The 17,280-nt window shown below is 47.5% G+C and overlaps 2 protein-coding genes across 2 annotated transcripts; both read left to right on the forward strand.

Annotated features, from left to right (window-relative positions):
• Positions 1-245: 245 nt before the first annotated feature.
• LOC135390565 (uncharacterized) lies at positions 246-6,658 on the forward strand. Its single transcript, XM_064620337.1, has 3 exons — positions 246-494; positions 5,001-5,102; positions 6,167-6,658. The coding sequence occupies exons 1-3, from the start codon at positions 246-248 to the stop codon at positions 6,656-6,658; spliced, it is 843 nt and encodes a 280-aa protein (XP_064476407.1).
• An 8,270-nt stretch (positions 6,659-14,928) lies between these two features.
• LOC135390636 (uncharacterized) lies at positions 14,929-16,827 on the forward strand. Its single transcript, XM_064620455.1, has 3 exons — positions 14,929-14,940; positions 15,579-15,997; positions 16,662-16,827. Exons 1-3 carry the CDS (start codon positions 14,929-14,931, stop codon positions 16,825-16,827), a joined length of 597 nt encoding a protein of 198 aa, XP_064476525.1.
• Positions 16,828-17,280: the final 453 nt, after the last annotated feature.

Consider the following 17,280-nt stretch of genomic DNA (forward strand, 5'->3'; position numbering starts at 1 on the left):
CGTCACAATTGCACGTGCCGGCTTCCTTGGCGGAGGAGGAGGCGGTGGCGGAATCGGCGGTGGCGGATTCGGCGGCGCCGGTGGCTTTAGAGGTGGATACTACGGAGGTGGTGCAGGTCACGGTGGTGGCATTGGAGGCGGATTTGGTGGTGATCACCACGGAGGAGGAGGAGCAGGTGGTGGTGTATCGTATCTCGTAAGGACCGTCAGTAGGACCGTTGGCGGAAGCGGAGGCCGTGGCGGATATGGTGGAGGAGGTTTCTCTGGAGGTCACGGCGGTGCCGGTCTCGGAGGCGGTTATGGAGGAGGTTTCCCTGGCGGCCACGGCGCCGCCAGCCTCGGTGGCGGTTATGGAGGAGGTTTCTCAGGTGGCTATGGTGATGGCGCTGGCGTCGGCGGAGGTTCTGCTAAAATCATCATTATCAAGGACGCTGGAGGGGCCGGAGGCGTTGGAGGAGGATACGGCGGAGCTGGAGGCTTCGGTGGATTTGGAGGTGGAGTAAGAGGTGGTTATGGCGGACACCACGGCGGCGGATGGCAATAAATGATGTCTGATCTCCCGCTTGAGGTGAGATGGAAGCTTAAAAAGTGCTTAAGCTAACCTTAAAATGCTATCTAGATGTGCACACATCAAATTAAACTTACTAAAACCAGCGATGCAATGTAAAAAATCAGCATTCTACTATTCTTCTGCAAGTACCAATGTGCATCAGATATCGTTAGTACTGAGTTCACTTTCGTATGGCAGCTGAAGGACAGAGTAGCTGAATATAACAAGAAAACTAACAATAAGGGGCTAGTTTTGAAATTAAAAGATTTTTATGGGAGAAGAACTAAAGTGGCCTGTTGGTGTAGATCCATAAGTCGCGACACACTTGTGTTCTTGTTGCTACTCTGTTCGTTGTCTTTGTGTGTCGCGACCTATGGACTTTTATGGGAGTTTGACTCGTCTTATGGCTGACATTACGACCACCTCGTGTTATTCTTTTTTTATTATTATTATCAGTGCGACGGTCAGTTGATGTTTCATTGTACCAGATGTAAGTATAGCCATGTGCGCTGTAAATAGAAGTGATCAGGTTGCTTTTCACGTCCTGTATTTTGCCGTTGTCTAACTTTTGCCGCAGAAAGAACAACTTCGTACGAAGTGAACAATGACGCATTCTTGCAGACGGAATGGCCACAGCACCGTGACCACGTTCGGCATAACTGTACATAATGGAATAACTGTTTTGTGACTGCGAATAAAAAGTTGTTACCGTTATTTCATGTTCTGTGCTTTCTCCTCATTAACACCTGAACACCCTAAAAACTGAGCACCTTACAAGTATACACAGAAAGAACAAAAAAAAAAGAAAACAGCGGCACGGTCGAGCGGACAGAAGCATCAGTTTGTTGCTTTGTGCCAAGGTCGTGCTGAAAGCTGTGAGGTAGTGGATTCGAATTGTACCACCGGCTGTGTTGTTTGAGATTTTCCATGGATTTTCCGGTAGACGTTCCAGAAGAATGTCGGCACAGTTCGTTTGAAGTCTGCCCAGGACGCATACTAACCCCCATGTCGCCCACTCCTTCCTGCTGTCCTCTCTCCATCTGTCCCCGTCTGTACGTCGCTCATAGACACGGCGACTTCACACAGAATCCCACAAAGTCGAGTGTGTCTTCGTTAGTGTGGCTGCCCAATCGATCTCAACAAGCCGCGTGCATGTGGTGTAAAGGGCGACCCGCATACGACGTTTTCTCGACGCAAGAACGCCGAGCGCTCGGCATTTTTACGTTCAGCTCCACGAACAATAGCCGTCGAGCGGGGAGGCCGACATCTGAGGTGAACAGATCGGAGCGCCAAGCGCAGGAAGCGACGTGTCTGTCTTGACCAATCGCATGCTTGGCCGGAAACGACCGTCTCCACAGCCGCTCAGCTGTATCGGCATAGACGGTGTGGTCGCGAAGTACGCGCAAGTGGAAGACAGAATGAAGTGGACCAGACAGAATTGGCTGGAAATGAAAATGAATGCTGACAGGGGAGCGACAAAACGCATACCATCCCACTTGCTAGCCATTGTTCGATTGTCGTTTCCCTCTGGCCTAGATATCGCTGCACCCATAGTGTGTTCTGGATGGTCTTCTTCAATCCTTCAACCACAACAGCTGTCACTTTTAGAGAAGAAGCAGTTTTTTCTTTTTTAACAGCAGCAGCAATTTTCGCCTTTGGTCCATACTGAGAGACGCGGGAGAACAGCGGGCGGAAGCGGAAGTACAAGCAAGAGATTTCCACGTTGATGGTCGGCGCGCCTTGGTTATTGCCTTTGGTTTCCAGATATTGTATTTATACAAAGTTATACTGCACGTTTTTCAAGTGATATCTGTCGCGTATGTTATGCCAGGCTATAATAGCTCTTACTCATGACGAGAAATGCCGCCAGGGGCCTCGAGTACAAACTTTCCGCCGGCTCCTAGGCTGCGCCGAGAAAACGCCGTTTGCCGGTGGGCCCGACGTTTCTCCATCGGGAGTGACATCACAACATCAAAGCTCGGCGTATCTGCGTCGAGAAAACGTCGTATGCGGTTCCCGGTTAAAAGGTTACACGTGAAATTAACTTCACGGAGACTTGCAACGCTTTTGTTTAGTTTCTAATCTCTCCCGTGCTGAGTTATTCCTGCCTTCGGGTTCGTAATTTTACCTAATGTCATCGTCATTTCCAAATCGATATAAGTCTTCATAGCGGTCAGTTGCCTCAGATATTGCTACACGAAGTAGTTGCCCATGCACGTACGCAGTATGAAGGTACACTTATAGTTGCTTGCCAGTTCTCAACAAATGTTAGTAAAAGGGTTCCCGCCTAATCCTGAAGGTACATGTCTGCCTTCCTATAATTTTTCAAAGCCTTAAGGCTTCGAAAAATAATCATTCAATTGGACTCATTAAACATGATTCGAGCCATTTTTGCACCATGCCTAACGCTAAACTGGAGTTTCCGGAACGGCTTGCTAATGTTTTCTGCGAGCAATACGAATGTCTCCGCGCATCGTAATTAACATTCCGAGCATAATCCACGTTGGGTTTATAATAAAACATAAACATTTCGCTTTACTTTCATTCAAGAGTTTCTCCATCAGTACTAGAAAGGGCCTCCAGAATCTTTGAGTGGAAGCAGTTGAGAGTGTTCATCTTGCTAGCTTGCCGATAGGCTCCGTTTGCTGGTCGACGCGCTTTGTTTGCAAATTGATGAACTACGCTTAGATAGCTTGGGAGCTTGCTGACGAGTAAACCGACCATGACATACCCAACTAATCAACTTATCGTACACAGTGATGTACTGCACTCTCAATGGATGGATGACCCTCCTCCTTGCGTTCCTGAGGTATAGCAGGTAAACTACAAGGGTCGTTCAAGGTTGACCGAGACTTTTGCTCGAGAAAAGTCAGTGAATAAATATAATAGGCCATTTCAGAAAAAGATGACGACGCACGCATGAGACGGTAGCGGGTCGTAGCGGGAATTGGCCGAAGCAAATTGGTTGGGCGCGTGAGGCGGAAGGTACAGTTTGAAGTATGGCCAGTAGGGCGCTGCCACGGACAGCACTGGCCCGAAAACCCGAGCCCGACCCGATCAGGGTTAGGCACTGGTTTTTTTCAACACTGGGAACGTTCAGACCCGGTTCAGGACCGGTTCAGACACACGACACTTGTCCTCAACTCTTCGCTTTCTCTCAACTTTTTGATTCGCACTCTGGTACACAAGCGTTAGGCACGTGAAACGGAATTTTCAACAGAGTTTGTTCATTATCTGTGATACCTTACTCACATGCATTCAGTAATATACAAAGGCAATACGGCACGCGCGTATTTGACAGACGATGGCACAATAAAAAAATAGCCTTTCTCGTCTACTGACTACTACTACTCGTCTACTACCCTAAAAATCGTCGTACAGCGTCTATATCACTGCTTAACATCTGGATGGCAACATACGGTCTATGCAGTTCCTCACTGTATTCCACCGTCGTAAGTGGAGATCGCATCTTCGTTTGTCGTGAAATTGGCAGATCCGGCGCGCGTAAGATGTCCTACCTATTTGCTCGCTGCTGGGGCACAGAAAACTGCTTGCTTACTGTCTTCCTCGAGCTTGTGATGACAGAATTAAGTGTCCTAAGTGGACGATGTTTCTTCATGGGTCTCCACGATATTGGTATTAGAACCATAGATTGAGAAGTTACGCGTCAAAAAGAACTCGTTACGAGTTAAGTTACCGTGTGAAAAATGCAACTAAGTTAATAACGAAGTTCTTCAGCCTGAAATGTAACTCGTAGTTACTGAGTTACTTAAAAAAAGAACGAGTTACTTCCAAGTTACTTCGGACATAAAATAGCATTACGCGGTTGCAGCGCGCGTGAGTAGTTGAGTTAGACCTTGTCGCACTTCTTAGAAATCTCAGCCGCCTTGGGGAACGTCTCCACCTCAAGGTTCTAATCATCTGCTCTCAGTAGTACAACGTTTTTATCTTGTTCTGGAAGAGCTTCACCTTTTCGAGCGAACAGAGCCAACCGCTGCTTGAACCTCTGAATAAACCTTCCGGCCCTACTAAAGATGGTGATGCGTTCTGGCGGGGCCGGAGACGCTTGGCTTCTACGTAATGCCGGTTCAGATGATTGTACTGACACTGATGCTGCCGTAGGTCGATTTAAGACCTCCAAGGAAACTGACACCTTTGGTCGTGTTTCTGACCTTTTCTGAAGCTCGTTAGAGTCGTAAACGTCTCCCTTTGGGGGTATTTGAAGATGAATTTGAGCTACCGTGCCAACGTGCGTCCGAGCAGAACCAGTTAGTCCCATAACGTGAGGCGCAGTAGAGAGCGGAGTGGCTGCTTGTTGGAAAGCAGTTTGTGGAGGCAATTGTCACATCTGCTGGCTCACATGAGCAGCCGTTGAGGGTACGCCTTGTTGAGGCAGAATTTGCACAGGAGACAATTCTGTTTGCATTTTGAATTCCTTGCATTTCTCCAGGAGACATTCACGGCTGCATCTGTGGAAGGACCATTGGTGGCTGCATACGCGGGAGTGCCGTTTGCGGAGCCACCTAGGGCGGCATCTGCTGTGGCATTTAAGGTAGCATGTGCGGGGCCATAAAGGTGCCGCCCCGCCAGCCCTCCTCCCCCCCCCCCCCCCGCATTGTTTTTAACACTCCCGTGCTTCCGATTCTGGATAAAGCACTGATATCATACCTGCAGGCGCTACTTTCTGTCTTTATTAACAGCCCATCGGTCGTGCTCTAAAGTGCAAGATCTTGAGGAGAAGTGGGCTGGTGAGAGTGGACAAGAAGGAAGAGACGCAGGATCACTCTTTTCAATTCACGCGGTTCTGTTTTTTTCTTCCAACCTCTTTACTGCGTACTGTTTGTCCTCCTCTCTTACTTTGGCGAAGTATAAAAGCCAGAGAAGCCACGGGAGATGCACAACTTGCTTCGGTCTTCCATATCTGAACAACTATGAAGGCAGCGGTAAGCATTTTCTTTGCTGTCAGCTCTCGTGGAGAGCAAAATGCTATACATGTGCTCTGGCCGCACAGCACGCATTTCCTCTTCCATTCCTTAGTTTTTGGTGATGAGTGCAAGCGATATTCTCATATCTGTTGTCCCTGCCCGTTATCCTGTTTCTATTTCACATTTCGTCATTCTCGTCAACGAATACCAACTTCAGACAAATAATCTCTCGAGTCTAGATTGAGACGTAGAATTTGTTGATAACACTGCTAAGATGGCATTACCTACAGCGTCCGTCCCTTTCTTATTGGTAAACAAAAAAGCACTTTGACGAGCAAAATCCTATAACACGATTCACCCGAGCATCGCCCTTGACCAAAACTAAACACTGCAAATGTGTTAGCGAACTTTGTAAATTGATCAATGAGAGCGTAGTGTCCCAAAGTACACTTGCCGAGTAACTACATTCAAGCTTCTTGTAATATTTACCTTTCGCGCGTAAGGTTAACGAGGACTTCCTATCCAGTTTTCTAGTACCCTTCTTTGTCGGTGCGTGAACTAAGCAATTTTGTTGTTTAGAAAAAATGGGTCGTGGAAGCAGTGAATATCACTATCACCGCTTTAGGAGCGCCATAGCGCGACCTAGCTGTTATGTAGGCTCAATCCTCTTCCTTTTTTTTTTTTTTTTCAGACATTAATTTGCGGTTTCACTTTCGTCACAATTGCACGTGCCGGCTTCCTCGGCGGAGGCGGTGGCTTTGGAGCTGGACACTACGGAGGTGGTGGAGGTCACGGTGGTGGCATTGGAGGGGGATTCGGTGGTGGTCACCACGGAGGAGGAGGAGGTGGTGCTGTATCGTATCTCGTAAGGACCGTCAGTAAGACCGTTGGCGGAGGCCACGGCGGATATGGTGGAGGAGGTTTCTCTGAAGGCCACGACGGCGCCGGTCTCGGAGGCGGTTATGGAGGAGCTTTCTCCGGTGGCTATGGTGGTAGTGCTGGCATCGGCGGAGGTGCTGCTAAGATCATCATTATCAAGGACGCTGGAGGGGCCGGAAGCGTTGGAGGAGGATATGGCGTAGCTGGAGGCTTCGGTGGAAGCCACGGCGGTGGATTTGGAGGTGGAGTAGGAGGTGGAGTAGGAGGTGGTTATGGTGGACACCACGGCGGCGGATGGCAGTAAATGATGTCTGATCTCCCGCTTGAGTGAGATGGAAGCTTAAAAAGGGTGAAATGCCAGCTAGACGTGCACATTAAACTTACTAAAACCAGCGATGCAATGTAAAACCAAAACCGAAACCAAACCAAGACCAAAACTTTACTTTGCACGTCCCATATTTTGCCATCATTGTCTAACTTTCGCCGCAGAGAGAAGAACTTCGAACGAAGTGAAGAATGACGCATGCTTGCGAACTGAATGGCCACAGCATCGCCACCAGGTTCGGCACAACTGTACATAATGGAATAACTGGTTTGTGACTGCGAATAAAAGGACGTTACCGTTATTTCAGGTTCTTTACTTTCTCCTTATTAATACCCGAACAGCCTAAAAACTGAGAACCTTACAAGTATACACACAGAACAAAAAAGCAAAAAACACGAATAGCGATGCATAGGAATAGCGATGCATAATCAAATTCGTTGAGAAGAAGAACGTCAAACCAGCTGAGATTTTGCAAAGATTACACACGGAGAACAAACGATGTCAAGGGGAAGAGTATACGAATGGTGCAGAAAGTTTGGCGAAGGACGGCATAGACATGACATCTAGCATGGAATTCTATTACCAACGTGCCGCATCAATACGACTGCTTGGCGGGATACGGTGACGAATGAACCACATCAACCCGTTCGTCGGATTGCGGTCACGTTATCGCAGGCGTTGAGCAAGCCATCCTCGAGGACTGGCGAGTAACAGTCCGGGACATTGCAGCCCAACCTAATATTAGTGTCAGCAGTGTGGAGACAGTCATTCACGTGCACTTACTGTTCCGCAAAGTATAGGCCAGATGGGTTCCCCGACACCTCACTTGTGACCAGGGGGCTTAATCGCTTCATCGTCGTTACGGTCGTTACAATCTAACGAGTGGCGGGAAATTCAAAATGGTGGGCATGTGACGTGTACCACGGCCTTCACGTATCGCGTGAAGATCGCCGTGCACGTGTTTTATCACGTGCCCACCTTTTTAAATTTCCCGCCCGCCTTTTTGAATTTCCCGCCATCGTTAGCTTGTAACGACCATAACGACGATGAAGCGATTAAGCCCCCAGAAGGGAGCGCGCATGGCAGTCTCTGAGCAGCTGCTGAACCGGTTTCAATCCGAGGGGTACGAATTTTTTCAATCAATCATCACATGTGATAAAACCTGATGCATCATTTCACCCCAGAGACAAAAAGAAGCAGCATGGAATAGCGACATGAGGCATCCCCGCCCCCAAAGGAAAGCAAAATGCAGCCGTCTGGGTACTCCATGAGAACTGTCTTCTGACACATGTGGACTTCTTGAAGCAAAGGGTAACGATTAATGCCCAGCACTACCCTCTTTGATAAAGGGTGCTGGCGAGACGCATTTCGCAAGAAAAGGCCTGGGATGTCGTCCGGAAGAGTCTTCTTCATGACGATGCCCGGCCTCACACGGATAATTTGACTGTAGCAACCCTGGCCGAAATGCGCTGGGAGGTTTTGTCCCATGCCCCTTAGAGCCCAGATTTAGCCCCAAGCGATTACCATTTGTTTGGGCCCCTTAAAGAGCACTTTGGATGAAAGACGTTCCACAGAGGTGAAGCCCACCAGAAAGGTGTCCTGCAGTGGCTATGACAGCAGCCCACTTCGTTCTACACCAAATGCATCGAAGAGTCGCCACAACGACGGCGGGGGTGTCTAGATGCGCACGGTGAATACTTTGAAAAGCTGACGTAGTTTGGTGCTTCCCGAATTTTCCATTGTTTTTAAAGAAATAAAAGTATCAGTTAACATTGAACAACCTATGTACTTTACGCTCTGGATGTGGTCTGTGTCGCTCCTCAGGTTCAGGCTCCGGAAGAGGAGGAGGTTGTGGTGGCGCGGCCCGCAGGGTCATGAACGCATAGGAATTGCACATTTGGGGTGCATCGTAATTTGGATCTATGATGTAATCCCCATGCTTCCACGTTATCGCATCTTCATCCACTGCTACAGACGATCGAAATTTTCTTGTTTTGCTGGCTGTTTTAGCAGGATGAGGTTAATTTTTCGTCAGTTCGAAATCATTTATTTATTTATTTATTGCAAAATACCCTGCAGCGCCGGGGGGCATTAGAGCAGGGGAATGGGGACATACATCACGAAAAAAAAAAGGAATACAGAAATCGTGGACAGAATGAAGCGAACACACTAATCCCGCATGGATCTCAATTTAGATAAAAAGACAGAGCCGTTTTGGGCAGACACAACTTCACGCGGCAGTAAATTCTATAGTGGGATTGTCTCACAGAAGAAGGACTGCTTAAAGACAGATGTGTCAAACCGGTACGGCTCTATCTTTTTGGAGTGATCAACCCTCGATGACATGAAAACAGGTGAACGAAGAAACATAATTGCATTGAGGCCAGTGTCACCACTGTGAATGTCAAACATTAACTTAAGCCGGCAGTGCTTCCTACGCAGCTCTAATGACTCCCAGCCTAATGCTTTAACCAACTCAAGGGAACGAGTCTCCATGGAATAGTTGCCCGTAACAAATCTAGCGGCTATATTCTGTACACACTCAATTCTTTTACGCAGATATTTTTGGTGCGGGTCCCACACAGCAGAAGCATATTCTAAAATAGGAAGAACGTATGCTTTATAAACTGTTTTCCTTACTGTTGGTGGTGTATTTTTAGAGTTGCGCCGGATAAAAAACAACGTACGGCTGGCCTTGGAAACAATTAACTTGGTTAACCTGTCCCTCCCAGTGCAAATTTGACTGAAACGTAACACCCAGATACTTGTACTCACTGGTTGCAGAAATGGGGGTAGATCCTATAACGTAAGTATGTGAAATTGAGCGATGGGGCGGTTAAAGTGCATTGCATTACATTTTGATGCATTCAGTGCCATCTCCCACCTATCACACCACTCGCAAACGCGGTCAAGGTGACTTTGAAGGATTCTTCTGTCATTCCCGTCCCTAATTTTGCGATATACGATGCAATCGTTTGCAGACAACCGAATATTGGATTCAATGTTACTCGTTATGTCATTAATGTATATTAAAAATGTAAAGGGCCTAACACTGACCCTTGTGGTACCCCTGACGTATCACGAGACCAACGAGAAGAAGTACTATTAACAACAACACGCTGCATCCTGTTAGTGATGTAATTTCTTAACCACCTGAGCACCAATGGGTCCAGACCTAACTTTTCTAATTTATGGTACAACAGGGTATGGGGCACGGTGTCGAAGGCTTTACGGAAGTTCAAGAACACACAGTCTGTTTGAAAGCCCTCGTCCCACGCCTGGGTGACGTCATGATGAAAACAAACCAATTGGGTAACACATAAGCATCCCGGTCGAAAGCCATGTTGAGCTGGTGACAAAAAATTGTTGGTACTTAAGTGTTTAGCAATATTTGAATAGATAATATGCTCAAGAACGTTTGATGCGATACACAAGAGTGACACTGGCCTGTAATTTTCGACAATGCGCTTATCTCCCGCTTTAAACACGGGCGCAACATTAGCATACTTCCACTCATCAGGGAGCAAAGATGTTGATAAAGATAAGTCGAACAAAAAGTACAAATAAACAGCAAAGATGGAACTACAGCGCTGCAACACAAATGCAGGGATCATGTTAGGACCGCAACTTTTTTTGACAGCCAGATCATTGAGCAACTTCTCAATACCGTTTATACTAAATTCAATTGGAGGCATAGGTGACAAAATATGCACGTGAAAATCAGGTTTTGCGCGTTGACTGTTGAAAACAGTAAAAACAGATTGAAAGTAGCCATTGAACGCGTTGGCTTTATCAGTTCCATTAGTTAAGCTGGAATTGTTTAACATGATGTCACCGATTCCAACTTGTGTTTTGTTAAGGCTCCTAATATGTTTCCACAGCTCCTTACTGTCTCCAGCACGATCATTTAATGCTTGAAAGTAATTACGTTTAGCTTGTTTGAGTTGACATTTTAAATCCCGGGAGACTAAGGACAACTTAGCCTTAACTATGGCGCTTTTATCAGCCCTATACCTGGAGAATAAACGAGCCCTTTTACGTGTCAGCCTTCTGATTGACGACGTTATGTATGGCTTGCTACACTTCTTTCGTTCGAAGAGCATTTTACAAGGAACATGCTCGTCAATCAGACGATGGACAGAACTTTTGAACATCGCCCACAATTGAGAGACGCATCCTGAACGATATGTGGCTTTGTACAGGTCTAAGCCTGCTTCAAGTTCGTTCTTAATTATAGTATAATTACCCTTATCATAGAGGTACACTTTCCTCGCATTCCGTTTGTTTATATGTACATGCTGTGCTGCCAGTTTTACCGAAATACAGTGATGGTCACTAATACCAGGGACAACAAGAGAGTCTAAGATGACAGTATCATCATTACACAACACTAAGTCAAGCGTGGCGTCCCCCCTTGTTGGTAAGTTAACATACTGTTGAAAGCCCGTGCACGCTCAGGATATTTTGCAATTCACGATAAGCCCCGGCATTACTCAAAAATACAGGTACAGTGTTCCACTCGATGTTGGGGAGATTGAAATCTCCTGCTAGTATAACACAATTGGCACTGACAAGAGAAATTTCATTGCACAACGACAACACAGATCCACAATCAGAGTCAGGGGGCCGATAAAACGCACAAACAGCCGCCTGAAAACCATTAGGTCCCTCGACCACGCACCAAACAGATTCGCATCCATGGGTGTTAATATTATATCTAGAACTCCTGGTTGAACTTCTGAGCAGAATAAACACACCACCACCATGCGCGTGACGGTCATTTCGGTACACGGTATAACCTATAGGAAACACCTCCTCATCAGCTATACTATCATCCAGCCATGATTCCGTTCCTACTACAATATCGGGACATAATGCTTCAACAAGCAAGGCAAATTCATCTACTTTATTTTTTATACTTCGACAGTTAACAATCATCTGCATATGTCTAAGATCTGGAATGTTGACAGAGCTAGTCTGCACAACCGAATCCTATGCGCTACTACCATGACTCGCCGGGAAACCTGCGGTAGCCCTAGATAGCGACCTCGTAACTGGGCGTGACCGTGACGATACAGGTTCTCTATTAGTAGATTCTAGTTCTTGCCTAGCTTGTGTCTCAAAATTCCACAAATACCGTTTACCACCGATTACAAGTTTATCAAAGTATAACTTGGCCTTGATTCCGTTGTTACGCTCTTGAACACAAGATTCCCACAACAGTTTCCTAGCCGAGCGCACTTGTCGAGAAAAATCCTCCGTGATAGCGATCGAGGTACCCTTTAGTTTGGTGCAGTTTCTTAGTATCGTATTTTTCTCACGATAATCATAAAATCTAAGGATGACAGGGCGAGTCCTTCCACCAACCTTTCGACCAAGTCTGTGGATCCTCTCAATACTGGTCACCTCAACTCCCAATTGCACAGAGAACAAATCATTCTTTACAGCATCAAGTAGGGAGCTGTTGGTTTCGCCATCAGGCTCATCAAAACCGTGAATGACTAGATTATTCCTTCTAGACCTATTCTCAAGGTCGTCTACCCTACTAAGTAACTGGCACATGGTTGCTTCTAATTGAATGATTTTCATACTACACTTTGAAACTTCTTAATTGACAGCCTCGACCTTCTTTACTCGCTCCATCAAGTCAACAAGCTGAGCCGTGTTTTTGGAAACATGCTCTCTGATTTTCTTCTGGTCACTTCGTATCTCGTTCATCACCTTGGAGTCACGTTTTTGGTTGCGTAAAAGCTCCTTAAGCATTTCCTCAGTTGAGGGCCCCGGGTTTGATTCCACGTCACCCGCGATGAGCAACAAGGAGTTAATAACATTGACGGAGTCAATGACAAGTGAACACATGGTGGAGGTGCACGGCATCACAATCAAGAAAAGCTCGTCGCTTTTATAACACTTGGGATAGTTCTGTCTCACCTGTATGAAGTAGACAAAGGAGCTTAGCAGCATTCTACATTTGATGCCGAGCACCCCAATGAGGTTGACTGTGTGTGCAGAGCGCTTATGACGAAGCATAGGTGGCTCTGGTGTAGTCCCGCTTGTGACGTGAATCGGTGAAATCACAGGGGGATCGTTCCTGACGGTGATAACACTTTGCTGAAGCAACGGAGATGGGAAGCAGGTGCTGCAGGTGTCTGCTCGACACGTGGAACCAGTCCACGTTTGCGGGATATCCAATCCAAGGCAGAGGGCTATCTGTATGAAGTAGACAAAGGAGCTTAGCAGCATTCTACGTTTGATGCCGAGCACCCCAAAAAAATAATGCACCCGTTTGTTAACCGTACCTGCCCAATCGCATTTATACGTTTTAGGGACCGGATTAAGCCTCTCGGAGTTATCGGGTTTCTCCCTCTCATCGCTATCGTCCGTTTCCTCCCGTTCAAGTTTCCTCTCTGCGCGTCGTGACGGTGATCGTTTAGTCGCTTTAGCTTTGTTTTTGTTTTTCTGCTTAGCCCTTTCAATGCATCGCTCGACAATCCTTTCTTCGAAAGACAAAGAGGAGTGGACATCGACGCTACACACATTGAAATTTCTTGGATCCCATTTTGGCCATTCGTCCGGCTTTGCATGGGTGACGTCATGCGCAGAAGGGCCGCTTAAACCTCGGTCGGACATGACCAAACCGCGTTCTTCTGCTTGTTTATGTACGTGGCCTGGTACGCAGGTGGGTTTTTTTGACAGGGGTTCTTTGGCTTTAGAAGATTTGTCTTGTGCATTAGGGGAGTTTTGAGCATCACCACCTGGTCCTTGAGGCCCTTTGGCAGACTGTGGGATCATCATCGACAGCCTCTTTTGAGGACACATCGTAAATGTGTCGGCAAATTCAGAGTACCTATTCCCGCTTTTTTTTTCTTTTTTTTTTGCTTCTTGGGTGGAGTCGGGTAACCTCTCTCGGTATCAGCATGGGCGGTCATGGAATTTGTTCACGGTCACTTTTTCTATAGACCTCTGAGGTTGTGGTGGTGCAATAATGTCTATTGGTTGAGGAGGCTTTGGGGGGGAGGTGGGGGAAGTGAAGAAGTAGGGCGTCGAGAAGGTTCTTCTATGATCACTTACTTCTGCATTAGGCTCTTTGGGCAGTGAGTGTGAGCAGTTACACTCCACCTCAGAAATTGGGAATGGGAAACTGGCACGGAAATGGGATTGGGAAAGTACTAGGAAAAAAAGTCCAAGTCGTGACGTTACCCGCCTAAGCGTGGCCGACTACGGCAAGCAGTTCCATCATCACCACCACGACCACCAATAGGAAAAATGTAAGTAAAATGTAAAGTAAATGTATGTAAAATGTTTAAGTACAGTACAAAGTACACAATTCGAAATGTACTTAAAGTAGTACTTGAGAACTTCGTACTTCCAATACTTCCCTTACTGGCTTGGGGCTTCTTCAGATCTTTTTGTTTGGCGCCACCTTCTGCCTTTACCTCTTCGGGCTTCTTAGAAATCTCAGCCCTCCTTGGGGAACGTCTCCACCTCTAGGTTGTAATCATCTGCTCTCAGTAGCACAACGTTTTTATCTCCTTCTTGTAGAGCTTCACCTCTTCGATCGAACACAGCCAGCTGCTGCTTGATCCTGAGCTTATGGGTGCTGCTGAGCAGCACCCATAACGCGAGGTCTAGTCGAGACTGGAGCGGTTGCTTGTTGGAAAGCAGTTTGTGGAGACTATTATACCGTCTGCCGGGTCATATGAGCAGCCGTTGAAAGTACACCTTGTTGAGGCAGAACTTGCACAGGAGACATTTTTGTTTGCATCCCTTGCGGGGGCATTTGCATTTCTCCAGAAGGCATTCGCGGCTGCATCTGTGGAAGGACCATTGGTTGCTGCGTCCGCGTAGGTGCCGTTTGAGGGGGCGACATCTGCTGCGGCATTTGAGGCAGCATCTCCGGGGCCGTAGGCGTGCCGCCCCCCACCCCCCTTATATTTTGCAAACCACCGTGCTTCCGATTCTGGATAAAGCACTGATATCATACACCTGTAGGCGCTACTTTCCCTCTTGACTGACAGCCCACCGGACGTGCTCTAAAACGGAGGATATTGAGGAGAAGAGGGCCGCTGAGAGCGGACAAGAAGGAAGAGACGCATGACCACCCTTTTCATTTCACGCGGTTCTGATTTTTGTTCAAACCTATTTATTGCGTAGTGTCCGTCCTCCTCTCTTACTTTGTTGAAGTATAAGAAGCCAGAGAAGCGACGGGAGATGTACAACTTTCTTCGGTGTTCCATATCTGAACAACTATGAAGGCAGCGGTAAGCATTTTCTTTGCTGTCAGCTCTCGTGGAGAGCAAAATGCTATGCATGTGCTCTGGCCGCACAGCACGCATTTCCTCTTCCATTCCTTAGTTTTTGGCGACGAGTGCAAGCGATGCAGTTTCACATTTCATCATTCTCACCAGTGAATAGCAACTTCAGATAAATAGCAAATCTCACGAATCTTGATCGAGCCGTGGAATTTGTTGATAACACTGCTAAGATATCATTAACTACAAAGTCCGTCTTTTTCTCATTGGTAAACAAAAAGCACTTTGACGAGCAAAATCCTAAGTTATAACACGCATTACCCGAGCATCGCCCTTCAACAGAAGCATACACTGCAAATGAACTTTGTAAACTCATCTATGGGAGCTTAGTCTCCGAAAGTACTCTTGCCGAGTAACTACATTCAAGCTTCTTGTAATATTTGCCTTTCACGCATAAGGTTAACGAGGACTTCCTATCCAATTTTCTGGTACACTTCTGTATCTCTTTTATCTGTGCGTAAACTAAGCAATTATGTGGTTTAGAAGAAAAAAATGGGCTGTGGAAGCAGTGAATATCACCGCTTTTTAGGAGCGCCATAGCGCGACCTAACTGTTCTGTAGGTTCAATCCTCTTCCTTTTCTTCCAGACATTTCTTTGCGGTTTCACTTTCGTCACAATAGCGCATGCCGGCTTCCTTGGCAGAGGCGGGGCACGAGGCAGATTCGGCGGAGCCGGTGGTTTTGGAGGTGGACACTACGGAGGTGGTGGAGGCCATGGTGGTGGCATTGGAGAGGGATTTGGTGGTGGTCACCACGGAGGAGGAAGAGGTGGTGGTGGTGTATCGTATCTCGTAAGCAACGTCAGTGAGACCGTTGGCGGAGGTGGAGGCCATGGCGGATATGGTGGAGGAGGTTTTCTGGAGGCCACGGTGGTGCCGGTCTCGGAGGCTGTTACGGAGGAAGTTTCTCTGGCGGCCACGGCGGCGCAGGCCTCGGTGGCGGTTACGGAGGAGGTTTCCCCGGTGGCTATGCTGGTGGCGCTGGCATCGGCGGAGGTGCTGCTAAGGTCATCATTATCAAGGACGTTCGAGGTAGAGCCCTGCACCATCCGCGGATGGAAGCGGATATCCGCAATATACTTGCGGATTCGGATGAAAATTTAGCACTTTCTGCGGTGTGCGGATCGGATGCGGATGGCTCGAGGTCGGATGCGGATCGGACGCGGATACGAAGGCAGCGGATCGGTAGCGGATCGGATGCGGATATACCACGTGCTGTCATTTTTCCACCCGCAATTTATTTGTATTGCGCGCCGACAGCCGACAGCGAGCGCATGCTCTGGTTCACCTTTGACCATGCACGGCGCCAAGACGGGAGAGGAGGCATTCAGGCGTCTCGAACCGCGCGAGCGCCGACGAGGTAGCGTTCCACGCGTTCCAGAAGTCTCTCCATATCGCGTTTGTTGAAAGGTTTACCTTTGCTTGTCGTCATGACTGAGTCCTTCCGTGACAGCATAGAGGAATCCGAAATTATACCAACATGCTTCCGGCGGTCTTTACGCGTCTTTCGAAACGTGCGGATTTTTGCGGATCGGATGCGGATGGTGCGTTTTGCTCAGCGGATCGGATGCGGATGTAAACTGTTGTGTATGGTGCGGATGCGGATCGGATGCGGATAACGTGTGCGCGGATGCGGGTCGGATGCGGATGCCAAAAACCTCATCCGCGCAGGGCCCTAGTTCGAGGCGCCGGAGGCGTTGGAGGGGCATACGGTGGTAGACACGGCGGTGGATTCGGAGGAGGACACGGCGATGGATTTGGAGGTGGCAACGGTGGCGGATTTCTAGGTGGAGTAGGAGGTGGTTATGGCGGACACCACGGCGGTGGATGGCAGTAAATGATGTCTTATCTCCCGCTTGAGGTGAGATGGATGGTTAAAAAGTGTGAAATGCTAGCTAGACGTGCACACATCAAATTAAACTTACTAAACCCAGCAATGTAATGTAAAAAAATCAGCTGCTACTCCTCTGCAACAGTACCTATGTACATCAGATATTGTCAGTACTGAGCCCAGTTTCGTATAGCAGCTGAAGGACAGAGTAGTTGAATATAAAAGAGAAAACTAACAATAACGGGTTAACTTTGAAATCCAAAGATTTTTATGGGGGAAGAACTAAAGTGTGTGTGTGGGAGGGGGGGGAGGCGGTTGGTGTAGATCCGTAAGTCGCGACACACTTGTATTCCTGTTGTTACTCTGTTTGTGTGTCACAACTTATGGATTTTCATAGGAGTTTTGCTCGTATTATGGCTAACATCATGACCAAATCGATCGATTGTTTTTTTTAATTAC

The sequence above is a fragment of the Ornithodoros turicata genome, chromosome 1, assembly GCF_037126465.1.
Source record: "Ornithodoros turicata isolate Travis chromosome 1, ASM3712646v1, whole genome shotgun sequence".
Taxonomy (NCBI): domain Eukaryota; kingdom Metazoa; phylum Arthropoda; class Arachnida; order Ixodida; family Argasidae; genus Ornithodoros; species Ornithodoros turicata.

Coding starts and splice junctions, on each gene's coding strand:
- LOC135390565 (XM_064620337.1), top strand. CDS start 246: ATGGTGGAGGAGGTTTCTCTGGAGGTCACGGCGGTGCCGGTCTCGGAG. Junction 495..5,000: donor AGGCTTCGGTGGATTTGGAG/GTGGAGTAAGAG, acceptor GCATTTCTCCAG/GAGACATTCACGGCTGCATC. Junction 5,103..6,166: donor CATCTGCTGTGGCATTTAAG/GTAGCATGTGCG, acceptor TTTTTTTTTCAG/ACATTAATTTGCGGTTTCAC.
- LOC135390636 (XM_064620455.1), top strand. Junction 15,998..16,661: donor TCGGCGGAGGTGCTGCTAAG/GTCATCATTATC, acceptor TCATCCGCGCAG/GGCCCTAGTTCGAGGCGCCG.